Here is an 18262-nt window from a genome sequence, read left to right as displayed (position 1 = left end):
GCACATAGAGGATGACATGCGGGTCCCATTTAGCAGACAGCGGTCTCAACGTTTCCAAGGCGGCAAGGGATCAAAAGAAAAAGGAAGTAGCCGAGAAATCGGGGGTCAAAAAAATCCAAGAATAGAAAGAATTTTGGTTCATAGAGGATGACATGCGGGACCCATGATCCCGCATCGTAAACGGCTCGATCGGAGAACGTTGAACGAGATGGCGCGATCGAGAAAAAAACAATGCCGGAGAGGCTGCCATCCGGGCCCTACATCCCTCGGCGGTGCGGATTTGCGTTGACTCGGCCGGCGAACCCGAGAATTCGCGATGCACCACGTCCCGGGCCACCATACGCGACGTTTTGGCCGCTTTCGTCGGGCTAGGTGGCCTCAAAAACGAGAAAAAAAAAGTTTTGACATGCACCACGGAGGGACCAAAATCGTCGGCCATGGTACACCAGCAACCACGGCGCGACTTCAACTTCGTCGGCCATGGAAACTTTTCTTGTAGTGTTATAGGTTTTCTGGTTTTGTGTGTGTATCGCGAGGTGACATGGTTGGAGAGGAAAAGAGGAGAAATCAGTTTTTGCCAGACCGGTACTACCGGTACCGCATAGCGGTAGTACCGCTACCCCTACTGGTACCGCCTAACGGTACAGCTTTGGAGACTTGCACTGAGAAAATGACCCACAGAACATAGTACGGTACCTTTGCGGTACCTTGAGCGGTAGTACCGCCTCGGTACCGCTTAAGTATCGTAACTTAAGTTACGGCAGTACCGTTGTGGTACCGCTTCGGTACCGCTTGGTATCCAGTAAGCTCTAGAGGCCATTGCGGTACCTCGAGCGGTACCGCAAGTGGTAGTACCGCTATGTGTCCACGTGGAGAAGTTCTGTGGGTATTTTGAATCCAGAGCGGTAGTACCGCTTACCAAAGCGGTAGTACCGCTTAGGCAAAAACTGCAGGTAACAGTTGGATTTCGGGTGGCCTATTTAAAGGGCCCTTCTTCCCCAGCTCATTTTTATCTCTTCTCTCTCTCTCCTCCATTGTTGCTGAGCTTAATCTTTGAGGATCTCCCCAACCAATCTTGCCCAAATTTTGAGGAGTGGTGGAGGAGGCCCCGATCTATAGTTCTACCAAGAGAGATTTCACCAATTCGTGCTAGTCCTTAGTGGATCTTGGAGTTAGGGTTCCTATGGTGGGATCTTGGAGGAAGTGCACATATGGAGGTAGCTTGGTGTTGTGCTAGCCCCATAGGTTGTTGGGAGCGTCCTAGTGTTGTGGAGCTCGCCCCAACCTTATGAAGGAACCACCGCCTCGACCGGTGCCTTAGTGGATAAGGGGGAGCCCCTTTGTGGAGCTCTCTCGAGGAAGAAGGTGAGGCCTTCCTTCGTGGTGTGGCCGCCTAGCCTCTTGTGTGAGGCTAGCACCTCCTCAACGCAGTACGTACTCCCTTTTGTGGGAGGAACTCGCGGGAAATAAACCTCGCCTCGTCTCCGCGCCATCCGGTTGTCCCGCTCCTTACTCTTACTATCATGCTTGGTTCCTTTACTTGTTGCACTTGTCTAGGATCATACTACGAACATCTCCACCACTAAAGTATTCACATTTACCTTCCGCTTGCTAAAAGCTGAAAAAGACTTAAAATTTGTGTAGCGTCCATTCACCCCCCCCCCTCTTGTCCGCTACGATCCGTTCAAAGGCAAAGCCATAATAGATCATGAATTTGTTGTCACTATTCAATCACTAAAATCATACTACTCTATCTAATAGACACATCTCTCCACACATGCTCTTACATACAAGTTGTATCAACCAATACTTAAGAATGAGGTACATAATATGCATCTATCAATACATCTTACACAAAGTAGAGTCAAATCTCATAGCACAACATCATAGAATGAAGATCCACCATATAGGAATTACATATATGACCATAATAATGTTAGGCAGCTCATATGGTACTAAGATCTATGAAAAACATGAGAGAAATAGATCACGCTATTGCCACAAACCCGTAGTCCAGAGGTGGACTACTCCCCCTTGATCATGGTGTTGATGAGGAGACGTTCGAGAAGGTGGAGATCCCTCCGGCGGCGGCTCCGGCGGAGTTTCCCCTCCAATCTTCGTGGATACAGCCTCCGTTTTCGTGTTTCTGTGTTTCGCGGCGCTCTCCTCTAGAGAACCCTTAGGGATCATATATATAGAGAGGTTTTTAGATCAAAAGAAGTCAGTTTACGAATGAATCAAGTAAATCGGACGATCGGCGGTGAAAAGAGGGTGGGTGGCTCCCACTCGCCGAGTGTGCCACCTCATCTCTTTTGTTTGCTATGCATTACATAGGAAACAATCCATTCCGTACATAAAAGTTTCATGTGTCTCATTGCCGCTTGTCACAACTATACAACATTGAGGGTTCCACATATTGCAATCTTGGCAATTCGCCCTAGATACTCGTTGGTTGCCTAGTTTAGCTGACCAATTTTGTTGATTCGCCAGTGTCCTCCTTCCTAAAACCTAAGTCCATCATCATGGGCATTGACGAAGTTAACCCTTTTGTCAATGAGGACGACATCGAGGAGTACCCGGAGCTTGCGGCGATGGACGCGTAGTTCATGGCTGACGCGCTGCGGGAGGCGGCCGCCGCGGAGGAGGACGACGACGACGACTGGAGCGGGCCTGACTCGTAGGAGAAGGCGACAGCGTAGAGGGCCATCCTCGCGTCTTTCGAGACGTTGAAGAAAGTTGGGGATGATGCCATCAAGGCGCTGCAGCAGTGGCTCCTAGAGGACGCGGCGGTCCACCGCGCTCTGGCGACCGCGCAACGGAAGGAGCGGCGGGCGACGGCGGAGAAGTGGAAGAGGGAGGGATGCAATGACAAGGCGGGGAAGTCAAGCGCTCCGAGGGATGGCAAGTAGGCTAGGGGCGACCACGTAGCCGTTTTTCATTCAAACTTGTAAGATATAATTAAATTTAAATGAAAAACTTTTAAGCACGTGACGGCGGCCACTAAACGTTTATTCTAGTGCTTAATGTAGACACGGTTTGGTTTTTCTCAGCCAAGAGATCTCAGGGCATCTCCAACGGGGCGACCCAAACCGCGCACGCGCGTCCGGATGGGTCCAGCCGGACAAAAACGCGGCCCAGCGCGCGGACCCATCCCTAAAACGGATGGCCGCGGCGTCCAGGACGACCCAAACCCGACCCAAATCTGGGGCGAGTTTGCGTGGCCGCGGACACCGATGGCTGGCCGCTCGCGTCCGCCCCTTGTCCGCCCCTGGCCCGCGTGTCATAGAAGTAGATAATTTTTTCATTAAAACAAACCCATTAATTTTTTTAGCCTACTACTTCTATCCTAATACGTACGGGGCCGGCGGCCTCGCCGGCGACTCCTCGCCGGCTCACCGTCGGGGCCGTGGATTTCACTCGACGCGGGCGGCCTGTACGCGTGAGGATTCCACTCCAGCTTACGAGCTGGGTGGCGCGGTGGAGGCCTTCATCCTCCTCCTTTCCGCCCGCGCGCCTCGGGCGCGCTCGCGCTCCGCCTCTTGCGGCGGCACCATCCGCTTCCCGCATAACTCCAGCTCCTGCAGGGCGGCGCGTTCCACAGCGGTGCGCGCCTCCAGGCGGACGCGGCCGGTGGCCTGGGCCTCGTGGTTCTCGTTCCGTCGGCGCATGCGTTCTTGTCGGCCGCGCTCCGCCGACGCAGCAGCCTCCCGGGCGCGCCGCTCGGGCGAGGGCATCTGGATGAGGTGGCGGGCTGCTTGCATAGCGAGCAGCTCGTTCTTCTAGCCGAGGAGGTCGCCTAATCGGCGGAGGCCGGCCCGGCAGGTGGCCTCGTGCTCCTTCGTCACACGCGTGAGGTCGGCGAGACGCTCCTCGATGGCGGCGTTGATGTTCGCCAGCGCGAGGTCCTCCTCGTCGACGGGCTCCTCCTCCACGGCGGCCGCTCCCTCCTCCACGGCCTCGTACCCGCCCGTCCGTAGTCTCGTGCCGCCCGTCCGCGGCCGCCTCCACCATCTCTCGCGTCCCTTCCTTCTTCGCCGCTGCCTCGGCAGCGACGCGGAGCGCCTCGTCGTCGGCGACCCACCGCGAGTCCGCGCGCTCCTCGTCCTCCGTCCGCGGGAACCTGGCCTGGGCGGCGAGGGAGAGCTTGGCCCACGTGGCCTGCAGGGTGCGCGGCATGGCGATGGAGAGGGCGCCGGAGAAGGTGGAGGGGGAGAGGACGGCGGAGCGGGTGTGATGCGGTTTGTGAGACTGCCGCCGTCTTTTATAGCCGGCGGCCTGGCGGGAAACTTGGGCGCGAGCGCGCGCCAATGGCATTTTCCCGCGCGCGGGAACCTTGGCGCGCGCGGGAACTTTCCCGCGTGTTCCACCGCCCACCATTGCTGTCCCGTCGAGGCCTGCCATGGCGCAGCGCCGCGCAAGGAAGACGAACCACGTGGCGTCTTTTTGGGTCGCCCCGTTGAGCGCAGCGTGCGACCCAAACGGACACGCGGACGCGGGCCGCTGTCCGCGTGTCCGCTCGGCCACCCAACGGCCCAAGACAGACGGCCCAGCGCGTCCGTTTGGGTCGCCGGTTGGAGATTGCCCTGAGGCCACCACTTTACTGGGCCCACTTCTATGGGACCCACCATCTCTATATTATTTCGGTTCCCATGGACTGCCCATCTTGTTCCTTCCCCAAATCTTCTCTCGAGTCTCTAAAACTACCCCAAATTCTAAAATTGGACGCCAATTCGTTGTAGAATCTATCAAATCTGCAAATTGGAAGCACAAGGCCACCGCTCCATCCACTGCACTTTGATTGGATTTCGAGTACAAGCTCTTCGGTTACGCGTTTGCGCCGGCGCTGCGCATGGCCGCGCCGCTCGCGCCTGTGCTGCCGCTCCAGGCACCCAGCCGGGCATGCCCCACCACTCGGACCACCCCGCGCCGCCACCTCCGGCCGTCGGTGTCCTTCACAACCGCGGCCGTCCCAGGAGGCGTGAGCGGGCCCGTGCTCCGCACCTGCAAGAATTGCAAGAAGCAGTACGACCCGGCGGCAAATCACCCATCATCCTGCCGCCACCACACGGCCCACTTTGGAGGTCAGAAATCGTCTCTTCTCTTACCGCTACCTTCTCGTCTTCACACCCACTAGTCAGTCGGTGGTGAGTAATGCGTCTATGAAACATGCCCTGTCTAGCACTTTTCTTTTACAAATCCTGTGACCTGTCAAGTGTGATTACTCTGTTGATCTGGTACACTGAATTCGCCGCTAGCTCTTACCATTCTGATTAGAAAGGCGTACCAGTCTGGTTCTTTTAGTATTGCTCATAAAACTAATAAGTTGCTGTTTTTTTTTGTAATTCCAGGAGAAACAAAGAGAAAATTTGAAAGCGTCCATGCCGGTGGGACAATGGATACTCCGGGTGCAGGCAAAGTGCTCCAGTACTGGCATTGTTGTGGGTCAGAAAATCCATTTGATGTTGGTTGTACTGCTGCTCCTCACTCTTCATACGATGATTGAATGCCTGGCTCTTATGTGTCCACTGGGCTCTTGCCATTCTGCTATTGTTTTACATGAATAGTTTGCCACATATTGCTTATTTTGCATTTATGTCTGAAGATGGCAGTAGCGGCCAACATGATTTCCTTTCTAGCTTCTTATATTATGTGTATTTGAATGTTCTATCTATGAATGAGTCTATCTACTTTTCTAAGAAACTAATATACTGTTTATTACCTGACATTCTTTTTACTTGAAATCGAATGTTCTCTTGGTAAATCTATATTCATTATCTTGTTTTTTTGATAGGACAGGCTTGCTTGAAGCATTGCTATATTATGAAAAAATAACTGTAGTTGGAAGCTTGTAGCACTAAGGCTTACCAAGAAGATTATCATCTGAAGCATTGTTTCAATGACATATATGTCCAGCAGTATTAACTGCACACAACGGCGATGCCAGTAGAAACATTTACAAGGTTACCACGACCTACAATTCCAGTGTAGTCATACCATCACTTAACTAGGAAGTAACAAAAACAGAGTTTTTGAAGTCCATTGCATTATAAACACACATGAAATCGAAATCGGCTCATTTAAGCTACATTTTCAACCTTTTTCAAGATCAGCTTATCATAGCAATTAAATCTAGTACTAGGAAACGTTGGAGGAAGCGAGGCGAAAAATTGGAAAACTATTAATAGTAAATGATTATTTCCTGTACAATATCCATATCAGTTATGGATAAATGGTCATGTTCTTATCATGCTTTTCTTGGATCTACTCTTAGCATCATCGGGACAAAGAGGACAATATGCAATCTACATGGAAATTTTGCAACATGTTCATGCACTTTTTCATAGTAAACATTAGGTACAACAAAAGTTCCAGTGTACATCGCCATTACTATACCCCTCACAGTAAAAGGAAGGATGCATGAACAAATAAGACAGCTCCGAGTACTCCTCATGCCCAAGCAGGAACGGACTGTGTTCTATTCAAAGGAGCCGAAACTTGGCCGCGAGACATAATTAGAAGGCAAAACATAATCAGAAGTGTGGAACCTGGATAGTACCTGGCATGGAGGAGAAACTAAAATCAATTGATCCAAAAGTGTTTGTTTATCAATCTGTTGATACGCGAGCAAGTAGACCTGTGGGTGTCTGAACCGTCTTTATGTGACCAGACCCGATAAGATCTCCGAGGTGGAAGCCGGCTCATGAAGTGGACAAATCAAAAAACAATAGACGAGAGCTGACGCTGGGTATCAGTTGGTCTTGTAATTTCGAGAACTATAACTCATTTAGTACTTCATTGTTCACCCCCTACCTGGCGTCCCAAAGAAGCTGTTGCTCGTGGTGCTCACCTCATTTTCCCTCACTTCCTTGACTCTCATGTTTTTGTTTTCCTCCAATATTTCATGTAGTCTGAACTTTAGAAAACATAGGCGAATATGAATCCATATCACACTTGCTTTTATATCCTAGGACATGGGTATATATAATATATTGAACATCTCTAGTCTTGGTTAGCTCTTACGAAACAAACATATTGCCAACATGGGAGATGTGTTGAGCAGGGCATTCAGTAAGTGTTTATCATGTCATTTTCATCGTGTGAGCAGGCAGCAAAATAATGTGATAATCTACTTGCATGTTAGGTTCTGATCTCTCGCCAAAAATAAAATGAAGGGAAATGTTTCGTTTCATTAGATGAAATTCGCATCAAAGGAATGGGGAGAAGTTCTTAGATGAGTCAGTGGTTCAGCACAAATAGCATTATCATGAATGATCCAAAGTAACCAACTTTCGCTCATACCAACCATCACTTGACTAGTAAGTAAAAAAACAGAGTTGTCCAAGTCCATTGCATTATAAGCACCCGTGAAATGGAAATTGGCTCAGTTCAGCTAAGTTTTCAACTCATTTTCAAGATCAGCATGCTATAGCAACGAAATCTAGTCTAGTATTTACCTGGGTTCCGAAATATAAGCCTTTTTAGGAAGCTAATAAATCAGCTTGCCAAAAAGACTTACATTTACGAACGGGGGCAGTAGAAAACATTGGAGGTGAGACATAAAATTGGGAATTATTAATTGTGAATGATTGTTTCCTATACAAAATCCACATCAATTCTGGATAAATTGCCATGTTCTTATTTGTGATCTTAGATCTGCTCCTACAAAAGGTAGCAGTCTTAACATCATCAGGGCAAAGAGGACACTTATGTGCACGCACACCAACTTCAGCTCCTTAATTTAGAACTTAGGCACATTAATCAGATCAAGAATACCTCTCACAGAAAAAGAAAAAAAGAATGCAGGAACAAATAAGATAGCTCCAAGTACTCCTGACGTCAAAAGAAGCCAAAATCGCCATAACATAAAACATAGTCAGAAGCACAGAAGCTGGGTAGTACCCAGCAAGGAAGAGAAACTAAGATTAATTGATCCAAAACTGTTTGATTATCAATCTGTTGATACACGAGCAAGTAAACCAGTGGGTGTCTGAACCGTCTTTATGTGACCAGACCCGATAAGATCGCGGAGGTGGAACCGCACGTCTAGAGGCGATGACCTCAACCTCGTCTTCTCCAGTGAAGACACTAGCATCTCCTTGTACTTCCGACGGTTCAGTAATGAAAGAACTTCCTTCCTCCCCTGCTCACCATAACCACATATGTCAGTCTTTTTGACAGAGAAATTGCAACTGTAAAAAGTCAGTTCGTAGCCATCTAGAAGAATACGGGAGAGCCAGGCCGAGAGGAAACAAACTATATACATGAATTGAACCTGTTTATATAGTATGAAGCGGCCACGTACTCCATCTTAGTGGGTATTAAGGAAGAAAAGATGCATGTGCAGCAATGAAGAACAATATAATATAATTCATTTCAATCTAGAAAGGATGTGACATACACGGCAAAATATCATATGGACAAACCCTTTGGCCGCTGCAAAAGAGCCAAAAAGTAGGCACCGGAAGGGCACTGTCTACTGCTCAGATGGATGCTATGTCAGCAAGAAAACCACTTATGGCCCCATTTGCACAACTTATGCAGGTCTAAGGACACAAGTGTCCAATTTTTAAGTTCATGACTTCATGGACCAAATTGTACCCAACTTGCCGGTATAGGGACCTACACTGCAATTTAATCTAATAACAGTCCTTAGGGATTCGTGATAGCCTGTCAATCACTAAAGCGGAGGCTAAATTATTTCACTCACAGATAAGCTTTGAATTCATTATCAATTTGTTAAGGCAATCTTTCGTTTAACTGGCACCGCGAAATTAGAACCAAGGAACAGAAAAGTCAAGAAGTGCAAACCTGGGATAGGCCTTTCAAGATTGGACCAATACTTGGAATAGAAAACCAGTACATGTTTGGATCTATTAGCTGGCGCGTCTGCAGAAAACCAATATGGCACAAACAGTAAGCATGATTGGTCAAAAACATGTTTTCTTCACGTAATCAAATTAGATGTGTTTATTACTTGGTTGCTAAACATGACAAAAAAAATATTGGAGACATAGTATTCTTTCAGTTTAACATAACTTTCTTCAGTTCAACATTCTAAAGTAAGACAAAAACAGCGATGATAATGATCCCATGGAAAGTAATAAAAATATTACTTACTAGGAGGCCAGCATTCATCAATACTGTGATATGTTTATCTTTTGCATCACCCCCACATGATAACAGTGAACACTGCAACAACAAGCAGAATGCATGAAAAGTTCTATAGAGCAGCACCATGTCTTGGTTTATTACTAGGTATAGTTTAAGAAACAATATTCCAAAACAAAGTGTCAGCTCAAATCTCCATGATAGATCATCGCAAAGCCTCAGGGAAGTTAAAGCTTGATAATGCGCTATTCTACAGAAAAGGTCAAGAAAGAATTCTGCACAGGACTAGCACTTATCAGTAATTGGTTGAAACTTACCAGCTCTAGGTGATTTATGCTAACATCCAATTTCGAATGCAGAACATATTTCTCAAACCACTCAAACACTTCACTACCATCTTGTTTTTTACCCGTTGACCTCCTGATAGCAAACTCCATCTGCATACGTGGAACAGATCCATTAGAACTTGTAGTAGAAAAAAGAAAAGTTAATGCGATGAACAATCATATTAGGACTAAACTTCAGTATCAACAGGAGATTAGGTACATAATGACTGTTTTTTAGGTACATAAAGACTGTTTTTTTTTATCAACAAGAGATAGAGTTAGGAAGATAAGAATATGGTTTATTCGGCAAGTAAGAGCTCGAAATTAAGGTTCTGAAAAGCAAATCTTGCTATACACACTACAAAGAGAATGTTCACATCTTTCACTAATTAATGAAGAAATGCTCTCTAGGGTATTGTTGACATGTCTATGACGATAAATTTGCAGTCTGATTACTGTGCACTTTGTTGGTTAGACAAGGGTAGATGGGATATGGGCATATGGCTATCCAGCTTGGTACGGATGGGCTTGAATGAGGTGTTGTATGCATGGTTGGGTGGATGGGATGTGCAAATTCTGTGCTTGCCTTGTGGGAGAAGTATCACAAAAGACTAATTAACTAAATTATAGTATATACTTCTTAACTTCCTTTACATTAACATCATCCAGATCTAGTGAACCTACTTAATGCAAAACCAGGACAACACATACCTGTCTCAGATAATCATCCATGAACATGATAGCATGGTCATCCTGACCAGTACTGAGTTTGAATACTCGGAGTACTCTGTCTTTCTTCAGTGACTGCAAAAGGAAGTATTTCTGTGTTCAAATTTCATCACAACCAAGGAAAAACTATCTCTGATGCAGTTGGAGATTAATACACACTAGTGAATGATAATGACTTGAAGAGTTTAATATGAGAATCACTAGAAAACAATCCAAAGGTAACATCTACAACACTGTTTCACCATAAAGAGTTATTGCATAAGTTCAAAACAAAACCTCCAAATCTCTATCAACTTGAGTCCTGTCCTTCACGCTGCTATACAATTGGGATTGCAAAATGAATGGCTGTGTCACAACCTACAAGAACATACAAAAAAAGATGAATTTTATTCAGAAATGGTACTGAATCAGCATTACAAGGAAATAACCACAGAAGAAGCACAATGGAGTTTATATAACCATCCTTACTATATTAAAACATGCTCTTTTAACATTACATGGAGTATTTATTCGGTTTGCATATCTTTCCATTAAAAGGAGGTGCTAACATAAATACAGGAGTTTAGCGGTGGCCATTAAGCAAAGCGCGCACCACAGCCCCCAAGTACATGTTGCACATACACTCAAAGATAACACTTATGGAACACAAAACAAAACAAGCCTAGCCGCATCGTGGCTCTTGTAACCAGTGATGGTACGCCTGACTCGTGGCTCCACCTCTGCCTTAATTTATTGGCCATTGTCTGAAGGTCCTGGCTCTCCCTGGAATACCTGGTTGTTCCTTTCTCTCAATAGATCAAATTTGCAGAATAACTATGGAGGCAGGTATTTTCGGTGATATCTTGGCAGTAATTTCCGCCTAGACAACCATCAAATTAGCATAGTCTTTGTTTGATGGGATCCTGGAAACGTGAGCTGCCTATCTTTAAAATATTTGCCACAGTGCAGCAAACTGAAACATGATACTTTTGTTCTCCAAGTTCAGACAAGATTGAAAATAATGATAATGAGGGGATGCCAATACCTTCTCTAGCTTTGGGAATTGTGCGCGCATCAATTGTAGAGCTATCAACGTATCAGTGAATATAAGGTTGTCCTCTGCGTCATCAAAATTGTTAGATGCTGACTTGTTACCAGCTTAAGATGTACAACAATATTGTCATTGAATTCAATGTTTTTCACATACAATATGTAGCAACTTCTAGGTCACTAATGTCTTTGATGGTGACAGTCTAATGTAACAGCTAGAAGTGGTCTAAAATAGGAAATAAATTATGTTCTAGGCCACTAAACTTACTTCGAGGTTGTCAGCTAGGCACCCGCTCTCCTAGCTTAGCTATTTTGGTACTAACCATGAACTCTCCAATGTCCTAAGGATCGCTATCCAAGTTCTCTAATTGTGTTCCCAATTTTGCAGCAACATGAATAATCTTGTTAGTCTTTTGTTAGTTCCTCTTCATGAATACTCTTATTCCAGTACCACCCCATACAAAAAATTACTGTTTCATTCACTTTGAGCGATCATGTGTACTTCAAAGAAAAAAAGAGTGTTAAAAAATGGTTGAGCGTATGTAGCTTTATGTTATTTTTGTTCTCAACAATCTTGGTAAAACGAATGAAGTCTCACTTGACTTGTTGCGGCTGGCCAATTCTGACATGCTAGCGAATCCAATTTTCTAGACATATATAACTGAATGAAACAACTACAATAGACATCATATTGATTTTACCAGGCTCACATGCTGAAAAGGATGAGAAAGAGAAAACCTAGGGTAATTGCATGCATAATTACACTGAATCAATCTGATGCAGCATGCTGGTGCTGCTGGTGGTGATACTCAGTGACCTATTTGATTTACTCTTGACCTAAATGTGGAAACTAAGAGAACGATGGCCTATTTGACACACCTGAGCAAGTTCAGTGACCTGGAGTTTAATTACTCTAACAGAGGGGAATAACTTAGACATAGAAAGTAACGAACCAAGGCTTGTGCTGTTTTTGGTTCTGCCTGGTGAACTAATGGCATTGTCATTAGGAGAGCATGCTCGCTTCCTTTTCCCATGAGATGATGAATATGATGGTGATGGTTCCGCCATTACACTTTATTGATTGTATGCCCCGCTTTAAGACGACTGGGACAAATGTCTGTTTCAATCAGGAGTCGAATTAGCTATTTTGCATCAGTAGCATGGAGCTTCCTTCCACAATTCACACTGTAAATTCAGTGCAAAAGCATGGCACATCAACAAACCGATAAGATAGATGACTTGAATTAGTTCAAATACATTCACAGTCAGAGGATATTCCAACAAATCTTGAAAGAGATGGACATGAATAAATAAAACAAAAATATAAATCGGTGGCATGAATGGTACTCCACACATGGAATAACTTGAAAGTTTACCAGTAAATGGAAGTTACAAAAATACAACATGAGGGGTGGACAAAGTCCGCTAGAATACCATGCTACAAGCTCCCCTGCAACTCAGGAATCTATTCGAAATTGGCAACTTTCTAAGAGGGAAACAATCATCTGACTACTCCAGGAACGAGCACTGATTGATGGACAGGGGGCGGATAATAACCTGGGAGAAAGGAAACGGGCTCAACCGGAGGGCCTCTGCCTGGTGTGCCGTGCCGGCGGCGACGCGGACCTACAGGACGGATGATGGGACTAGTTCGCCGCCCGAGGTGATTGCGGACTACCGGAGTTGCGACGGTGGCTACACAGGGCGGCCTCCTTATCTCCTCGATCTCTCCAGCCGGGCGTGGCCGTCACCGCGCAACAACCTACACGGGGCTGGCGGCGGCGGCGATGGGGATTTGTCTCGTGAAGAACAGCTGAGAGGGTAATCGGAATTGCCTACTAGACTGGGACCACCTGTCAACAACATATCTCACTATTATTATTTTCGAAACACAGTACACGTAGACACTTACAGATCCACACACTCAACCTACAAACTCATACATACACATCCTAACTCTATGAAACCTCCGAGAAATTATATATATTTCTAGTCTGAAATACTTTCGGAAATTTATTTCATCCCCAATCTAATCCGGACACAAGTACAGCCGTCTTCAATTAACTTAGCAAATAAACTTACCTGAAATCTTACGAGCGGGCGCGTGCTGGATGGACGTCCCAGGCACACGCACGAGGCAGTCCAGTTGTCAATGAAATGGTAGGCTAGCTGATAGCATGTGTCATTTTTTAAAAAAACTATAACTTTTAAACCGTGCGATCAAATTACAATTCATTTTCACTACTAAAATCCTCATGACAAGAGCTTCGAAACTAGATCACATTTTCATATGTTTCGACGATTTTTTTTAACAAGCAACTTTGATGCGCGGCAGAGCAACTTTATTGTGCAGCAAACCAACTTTGATGTGCGACAAAGCAACTTTGGTGTGCAACGAACATGTACATTTTTTGGGCACAACTTTGGTGCCCGACAATAATTTTGGTATCCATGGGAGCAATTTCAATGTGTGACGAAGCAATTTAAGTGCCCTGCAGAGCAACTTTGGTGCCCGGCGACGCAGTTTTTGAACCCTGCAGAGCAACTTTGGCGCCCGAACGAGCAATTTTTAATGTCCTGCGAGCAACTTTGGTACTCGGCCGAGCAATTTTAGTGTCCTGTAGAGTAACATTAGGAGTTGTTGCTGCTGCTGTTGTGAAGCCTACCATCGTTGTGAATCAAGTGTTTTTGTTGCACACAAAAGTTGCTTTGCCGCATACCAAAATTGTTTTCCCGCACAACAAAGTTGCTCTGTCGTGCATCAAAGTTGCTTGTCAAAAAATTGCGTCGAAACATATGAAAATGTGGTCTAGTTTCGAAGCCCTTGTCGTTCGGATTCTAAAAGTGAAAACGGATTGTAATTTCGCCGCACGGTTTAAAAGTTACAGCTTTTTTAAAATAACAAAGTGATATCAGCTAGCCTACCTTTTTTGACAGCTGTACATATCTTTTCATGTGAGCACTTTCCATTTTGGTACGACCGCTCAGAATAACTAACGAGCATGCGGCCGCTCGCTAGCCGCGTCCATAAACTTAAACACGGTCTTGGATTTTCTTAAGATCAAGAACTCAGATGCTGCTCACCTATATTTTGTCTTTGTCAAAATTAATGGCTCCTTCGATTCATAAGATAGGAAAAGTATAAGAATATAAAAATATAGGATTAGAATGTCATGTCTAGTTGATTCATATAGAAAGACGTTTTCTTAGGTTGTGCCAAAGAAAAATTTCCATGAGGTATGTCCTCATGAGTTCGCCATGTCTCACCGCTGAAACATCATCAAGAAATCATGCAACACGTTTCATGGCTTCTATGAGAAGGTGATGAACCGCACCGAGAGCGGCAAAATGATGGTGGATTGGGTATGCATTGGCATTGTATTCATGCTTAGCATTTGATAGCTTGTTCATGTCATTATATTCATGCATTGCTTTCTCTTCATGCATTTGCTAGATGCTCGACGCCCTCACCATGTACAAGCATCAAAATGGTGACAAAGACTTCCTCTTCATGCATTGCTCCATTGAAGCTTGAGGGTTCCAAGAAGTGGGATGCTGTCCGCCTCACTCTCAATGACAAGAACCGTGTCGGAGAAGATGGACCGGTCGCAGCCGCCTCCGCCTTCGTCGGGCGCCCCATTGGCAACAAGGAAGCCAAGTCCGAGAGGAATGCGACGCCGACATTGGCCGCCATCGACGCCCCCATCAAGAAGATGGTGTCCTCCTTCTCCATCGAGAACAAGGAGGCGGTGGATAGGGACGCCACCATGTGGAAGGCAACATTGGGGAAGCAAGATGTGAAGATTAGGCTGGAGAGGGAGAATGTTGAGGCAGCCAAGATGGAATCTCAAGCCGGCATCATGAAAGCCAAGAATGAAGCGACGCGACTATCATTGGACAAGATGACTCAAGAATCCAAGACCTTGATGACAGACATGGCGAAAATGGATCCATTGGCGAGAGTGTGGCACGAGATGTACCGCGAGCGCATCGGCAAGGAGGTGATGGCGGTGCAAGCTGCGGCGGTGTCCATGGCAGCATCGACACACATGCATGCACCAGCGTACATGTTGGCAACGACATCGATGAGCATGGCTGCGTCGTCTCCCATGCCTCCGCCGGGTCCACTGACGGGGTGATGCATGTGATCGCCAACGAGGTGGACGTCGTCGAGATCCAGCCGCCATTGACGCCCTTCCACTGATCATTTGGCCTTCAAGCACAAACCGTTATTATGGCAGCCGGACTATGATGAATTACGACAATATGGTGGCCGGATGTTAGGCTAGACTTGTATTCAAAAATCTTAAATTCGAATTGGTGTGGGGAAGGCTTCCTCCAACGAAGGAAGGTGTGCCGACGTTTCTCATACGCGAGTGCCGGCGCTGTTGTCACCTATTTGATTTGATGCTCTTAGTGATACGATCACATGCCGGCTCCACTACACACCAATTCATTGGCATGAGTGCATGACCGATGGTGATCGCTAAGTTCATAGAAAAAAGACAGCGATTTCCCGTGTCGCAGATTTCCGAGTAGTTTAATCAGACGATCCCAACATGCCCCATGCAGGTACCATGCCTCTGCGTCTGTACTCTGGATTACAAAACTCGTCCGTTGCCAGGCACGACGACGATCCCATCCACACTGTTCAGTTTAACTACTGACTTCCAGCTCCTGCTCCAGCTCCCAGATTGATCTGGCGGCCGCGCGCGACAATGGGGGCGCACCCTTACTTGCCGGCGGGCCTGGACCTCCCGGGCTACGTGCCGCTGCGCCTCTCGCAGCTCGAGATCGTCGGGCCCTACCTCGGCGCCTCCCTCTTCGTCCTCACCGCCGTCTGGCTCCTCTCCGGTAGGTAACCGCAAGACCAAATTCCTTTCTTTTATCAGACCTTTTTCCGTCCGGATTCCCGAGATCTCATTTTCGGTTCTCAGGGAGGTGCGGCAGGCTGTCCAAGGCCGACCGGCTGCTCATGTGCTGGTGGGCGTTCACCGGCCTCACCCACCTGCTCATCGAGGGGCCATTCGTCTTCACCCCAGATTTCTTCACCAAGAGCAACCCCAATTTCTTCGACGAAGTCTGTAAGTCTCGTTGTCCATTTTTCAGTTCCCGCGTCACTCTTTTCATTACTCGGAAAATCAACGTGGAGGGAAGGAGGTGACGTTAGCTCAGCTCTAAGTCCAGATCAGTCAACGTGGAGTTCATTCTCGGAAAATCAAGATGTAGGTTTTGAGGTCGCGGTGCTCTGTTGTCTTGTGCAGGGAAGGAGTACAGCAAGGGTGACTCCAGGTACGTCGCCAGGGACACCGCCACCCTCACCGTCGAAGCCATCACCGTTGTGCTAGAAGGGCCAGCATCGCTGCTCGCAGTGTACGTCTTCAAACTTGCTCTGTTTCTTTAACTGTATTGTTCATGATACCATCTTCAGACTTGCTCTGTTCTTTAACTGTAGTATTATTCATGATCCTTGATTGATACGCCGCAGAAGCTTGCTCTGTTTCGCCTGTGGTAGTAATGTGTAGACTGCATATTCAGACTTCGTGGGTCATGTTATTACTGTAAAAAAACAAACCAGTTAGCTTTTATTGTCTAGTGATGAAGCTCAATTTAAACACGGTTCTACAATGGGGTAAAAGACTAGAGCCTCACTCAGATTTCATGCTTCATAATTAACCCCTTTCTTTTGCTAACATGTGAAGCCATGATCTCCAAGACACAGCAGAGCATTGTTCATCTGAATTAACACTCGTTGAAGTTCATTATTTGACGGAGTTATATCATTTGAAGTTCACATTCTTGATATGACATGCTGCTGATACAAGCTTCAAGAGAGCATATTGTTTGTCCTCCTGTGTCAACTCTAGTGTTGTACTTGCATGATATAAGGGGCTAGAAACATAGTGGAATGCCCCACAAATTACATAGTTGATGAATTATCTGTTTTGGGGCGCTTCCTTTTGGACCACCTTTTCTGTCCCTGAAATAAACTTAGCATCATGAATCATGATTACTTGAATAATTGACTGAATGTAGACAGGCCTTGAAGGTTGAAGAAATAACACATTTTAGCAGAAAATGGGTATGCTTACTGTCAAGCCTTTTTTAAAATTTATGGATGTAACCTGTAAGCACCATCAACTTAGTATTGCTATTAATTTTACAAAACATTAATAAATTTATAATTATACAGATTAATGTGCTTCACAGACAGTAGCTATGGTTGAATAAACATGCAGTTTAAATGTTTTAACAAACAATTTAGTACCTTTTTATGTTTTTGGTTTGGCCCCAATTAAACCAACGCCAAATCATATCAAGACAAGGCAGTATTACTACAGTAGTTCTTTTATTTTATCTTACCAAAGTTTGTTTGTTGCAGCTATGCTATTGCATCACGGAAGTCGTACAGCCATATCCTCCAATTTACTGTGTGTCTGGGTCAGCTCTATGGATGCATTGTCTACTTCGCTACGGCCTACTTGGATGGCTTCAACTTTTGGGCCAGTCCATTCTACTTCTGGGCATATTTCATCGGCGCAAACAGTTCATGGGTTGTGATACCACTACTGATCGCCAGAAGGAGCTGGAAGAAGATCTGTGTAGCGATTCATCAAGCTGAGAAGGTGAAGACTAAGTAGCAATGCCTGCAATAGACGGTGTTTGACTGCAACCAAGACCCACTGCGCTATATGCAAAACATTATTTGCTGAAATTGTTTTATTCTTACAAGAAATCTTGCGTGTGATCTGTACTTTTTTGCAAACTACATCGTACCAAATGAGTTCGTAATCTCGGTTACCTCTTTGTACTGATTTACTGAACTCAAGAACCCTTCTCGTTCAATAAACGGACATGGTTGTTTTATTCTTTATTTTTTTTTTGCATTGTATTAATGATCCTACCACAACTATGGTCGGGCACAAGTCCCATCACGACGGCGTGTGGAAACACCACCATGACGCTGCGGTGACCCAGTATACCACTGCATTTTGTAGTATACAAGTCGTTGATATGATCTTCATGAAGAGACTTCTTCACAAATATCACATCCCTCAGAGTGATACAAC

The 18262-nt window shown here is 45.8% G+C and overlaps 3 protein-coding genes across 4 annotated transcripts; 2 read left to right on the top strand and 1 right to left on the bottom strand.

Annotated features, from left to right (window-relative positions):
- The first annotated feature begins 4680 nt into the window (after positions 1-4680).
- LOC124667343 lies at positions 4681-5700 on the top strand. Its single transcript, XM_047204638.1, has 2 exons — positions 4681-5081; positions 5349-5700. Exons 1-2 carry the CDS (start codon positions 4850-4852, stop codon positions 5501-5503), a joined length of 387 nt encoding a protein of 128 aa, XP_047060594.1. The 5' UTR covers positions 4681-4849; the 3' UTR covers positions 5504-5700.
- Positions 5701-7843: 2143 nt separating this feature from the next.
- Positions 7844-12978, bottom strand: LOC124667546 (serine/threonine-protein kinase 19-like). Of its 2 annotated transcripts, none has more exons than XM_047204813.1 (9): positions 12750-12978; positions 12146-12377; positions 11188-11261; positions 10440-10520; positions 10146-10238; positions 9426-9545; positions 9118-9189; positions 8809-8886; positions 7844-8140 (listed from the first exon to the last, which is right to left on the bottom strand). In XM_047204813.1, the coding sequence occupies exons 2-9, from the start codon at positions 12258-12260 to the stop codon at positions 7949-7951; spliced, it is 825 nt and encodes a 274-aa protein (XP_047060769.1). In that variant the 5' UTR covers positions 12261-12377; positions 12750-12978; the 3' UTR covers positions 7844-7948. The 2 variants fall into 2 exon arrangements, with proteins under 2 accessions (XP_047060769.1, XP_047060768.1); XM_047204812.1 differs by having other exon boundaries at positions 12146-12309.
- Positions 12979-15910: 2932 nt separating this feature from the next.
- On the top strand, positions 15911-17971 carry LOC124659151 (probable 3-beta-hydroxysteroid-Delta(8),Delta(7)-isomerase). Its single transcript, XM_047197084.1, has 4 exons — positions 15911-16046; positions 16130-16276; positions 16457-16565; positions 17575-17971. Exons 1-4 carry the CDS (start codon positions 15911-15913, stop codon positions 17831-17833), a joined length of 651 nt encoding a protein of 216 aa, XP_047053040.1. The 3' UTR covers positions 17834-17971.
- The last annotated feature ends 291 nt before the right edge of the window (positions 17972-18262 follow it).

This window comes from Lolium rigidum, chromosome 6 (assembly GCF_022539505.1).
Source record: "Lolium rigidum isolate FL_2022 chromosome 6, APGP_CSIRO_Lrig_0.1, whole genome shotgun sequence".
Taxonomy (NCBI): Eukaryota; Viridiplantae; Streptophyta; class Magnoliopsida; order Poales; family Poaceae; genus Lolium; species Lolium rigidum.
This window is presented reverse-complemented; position numbering and strand designations above follow the sequence as displayed.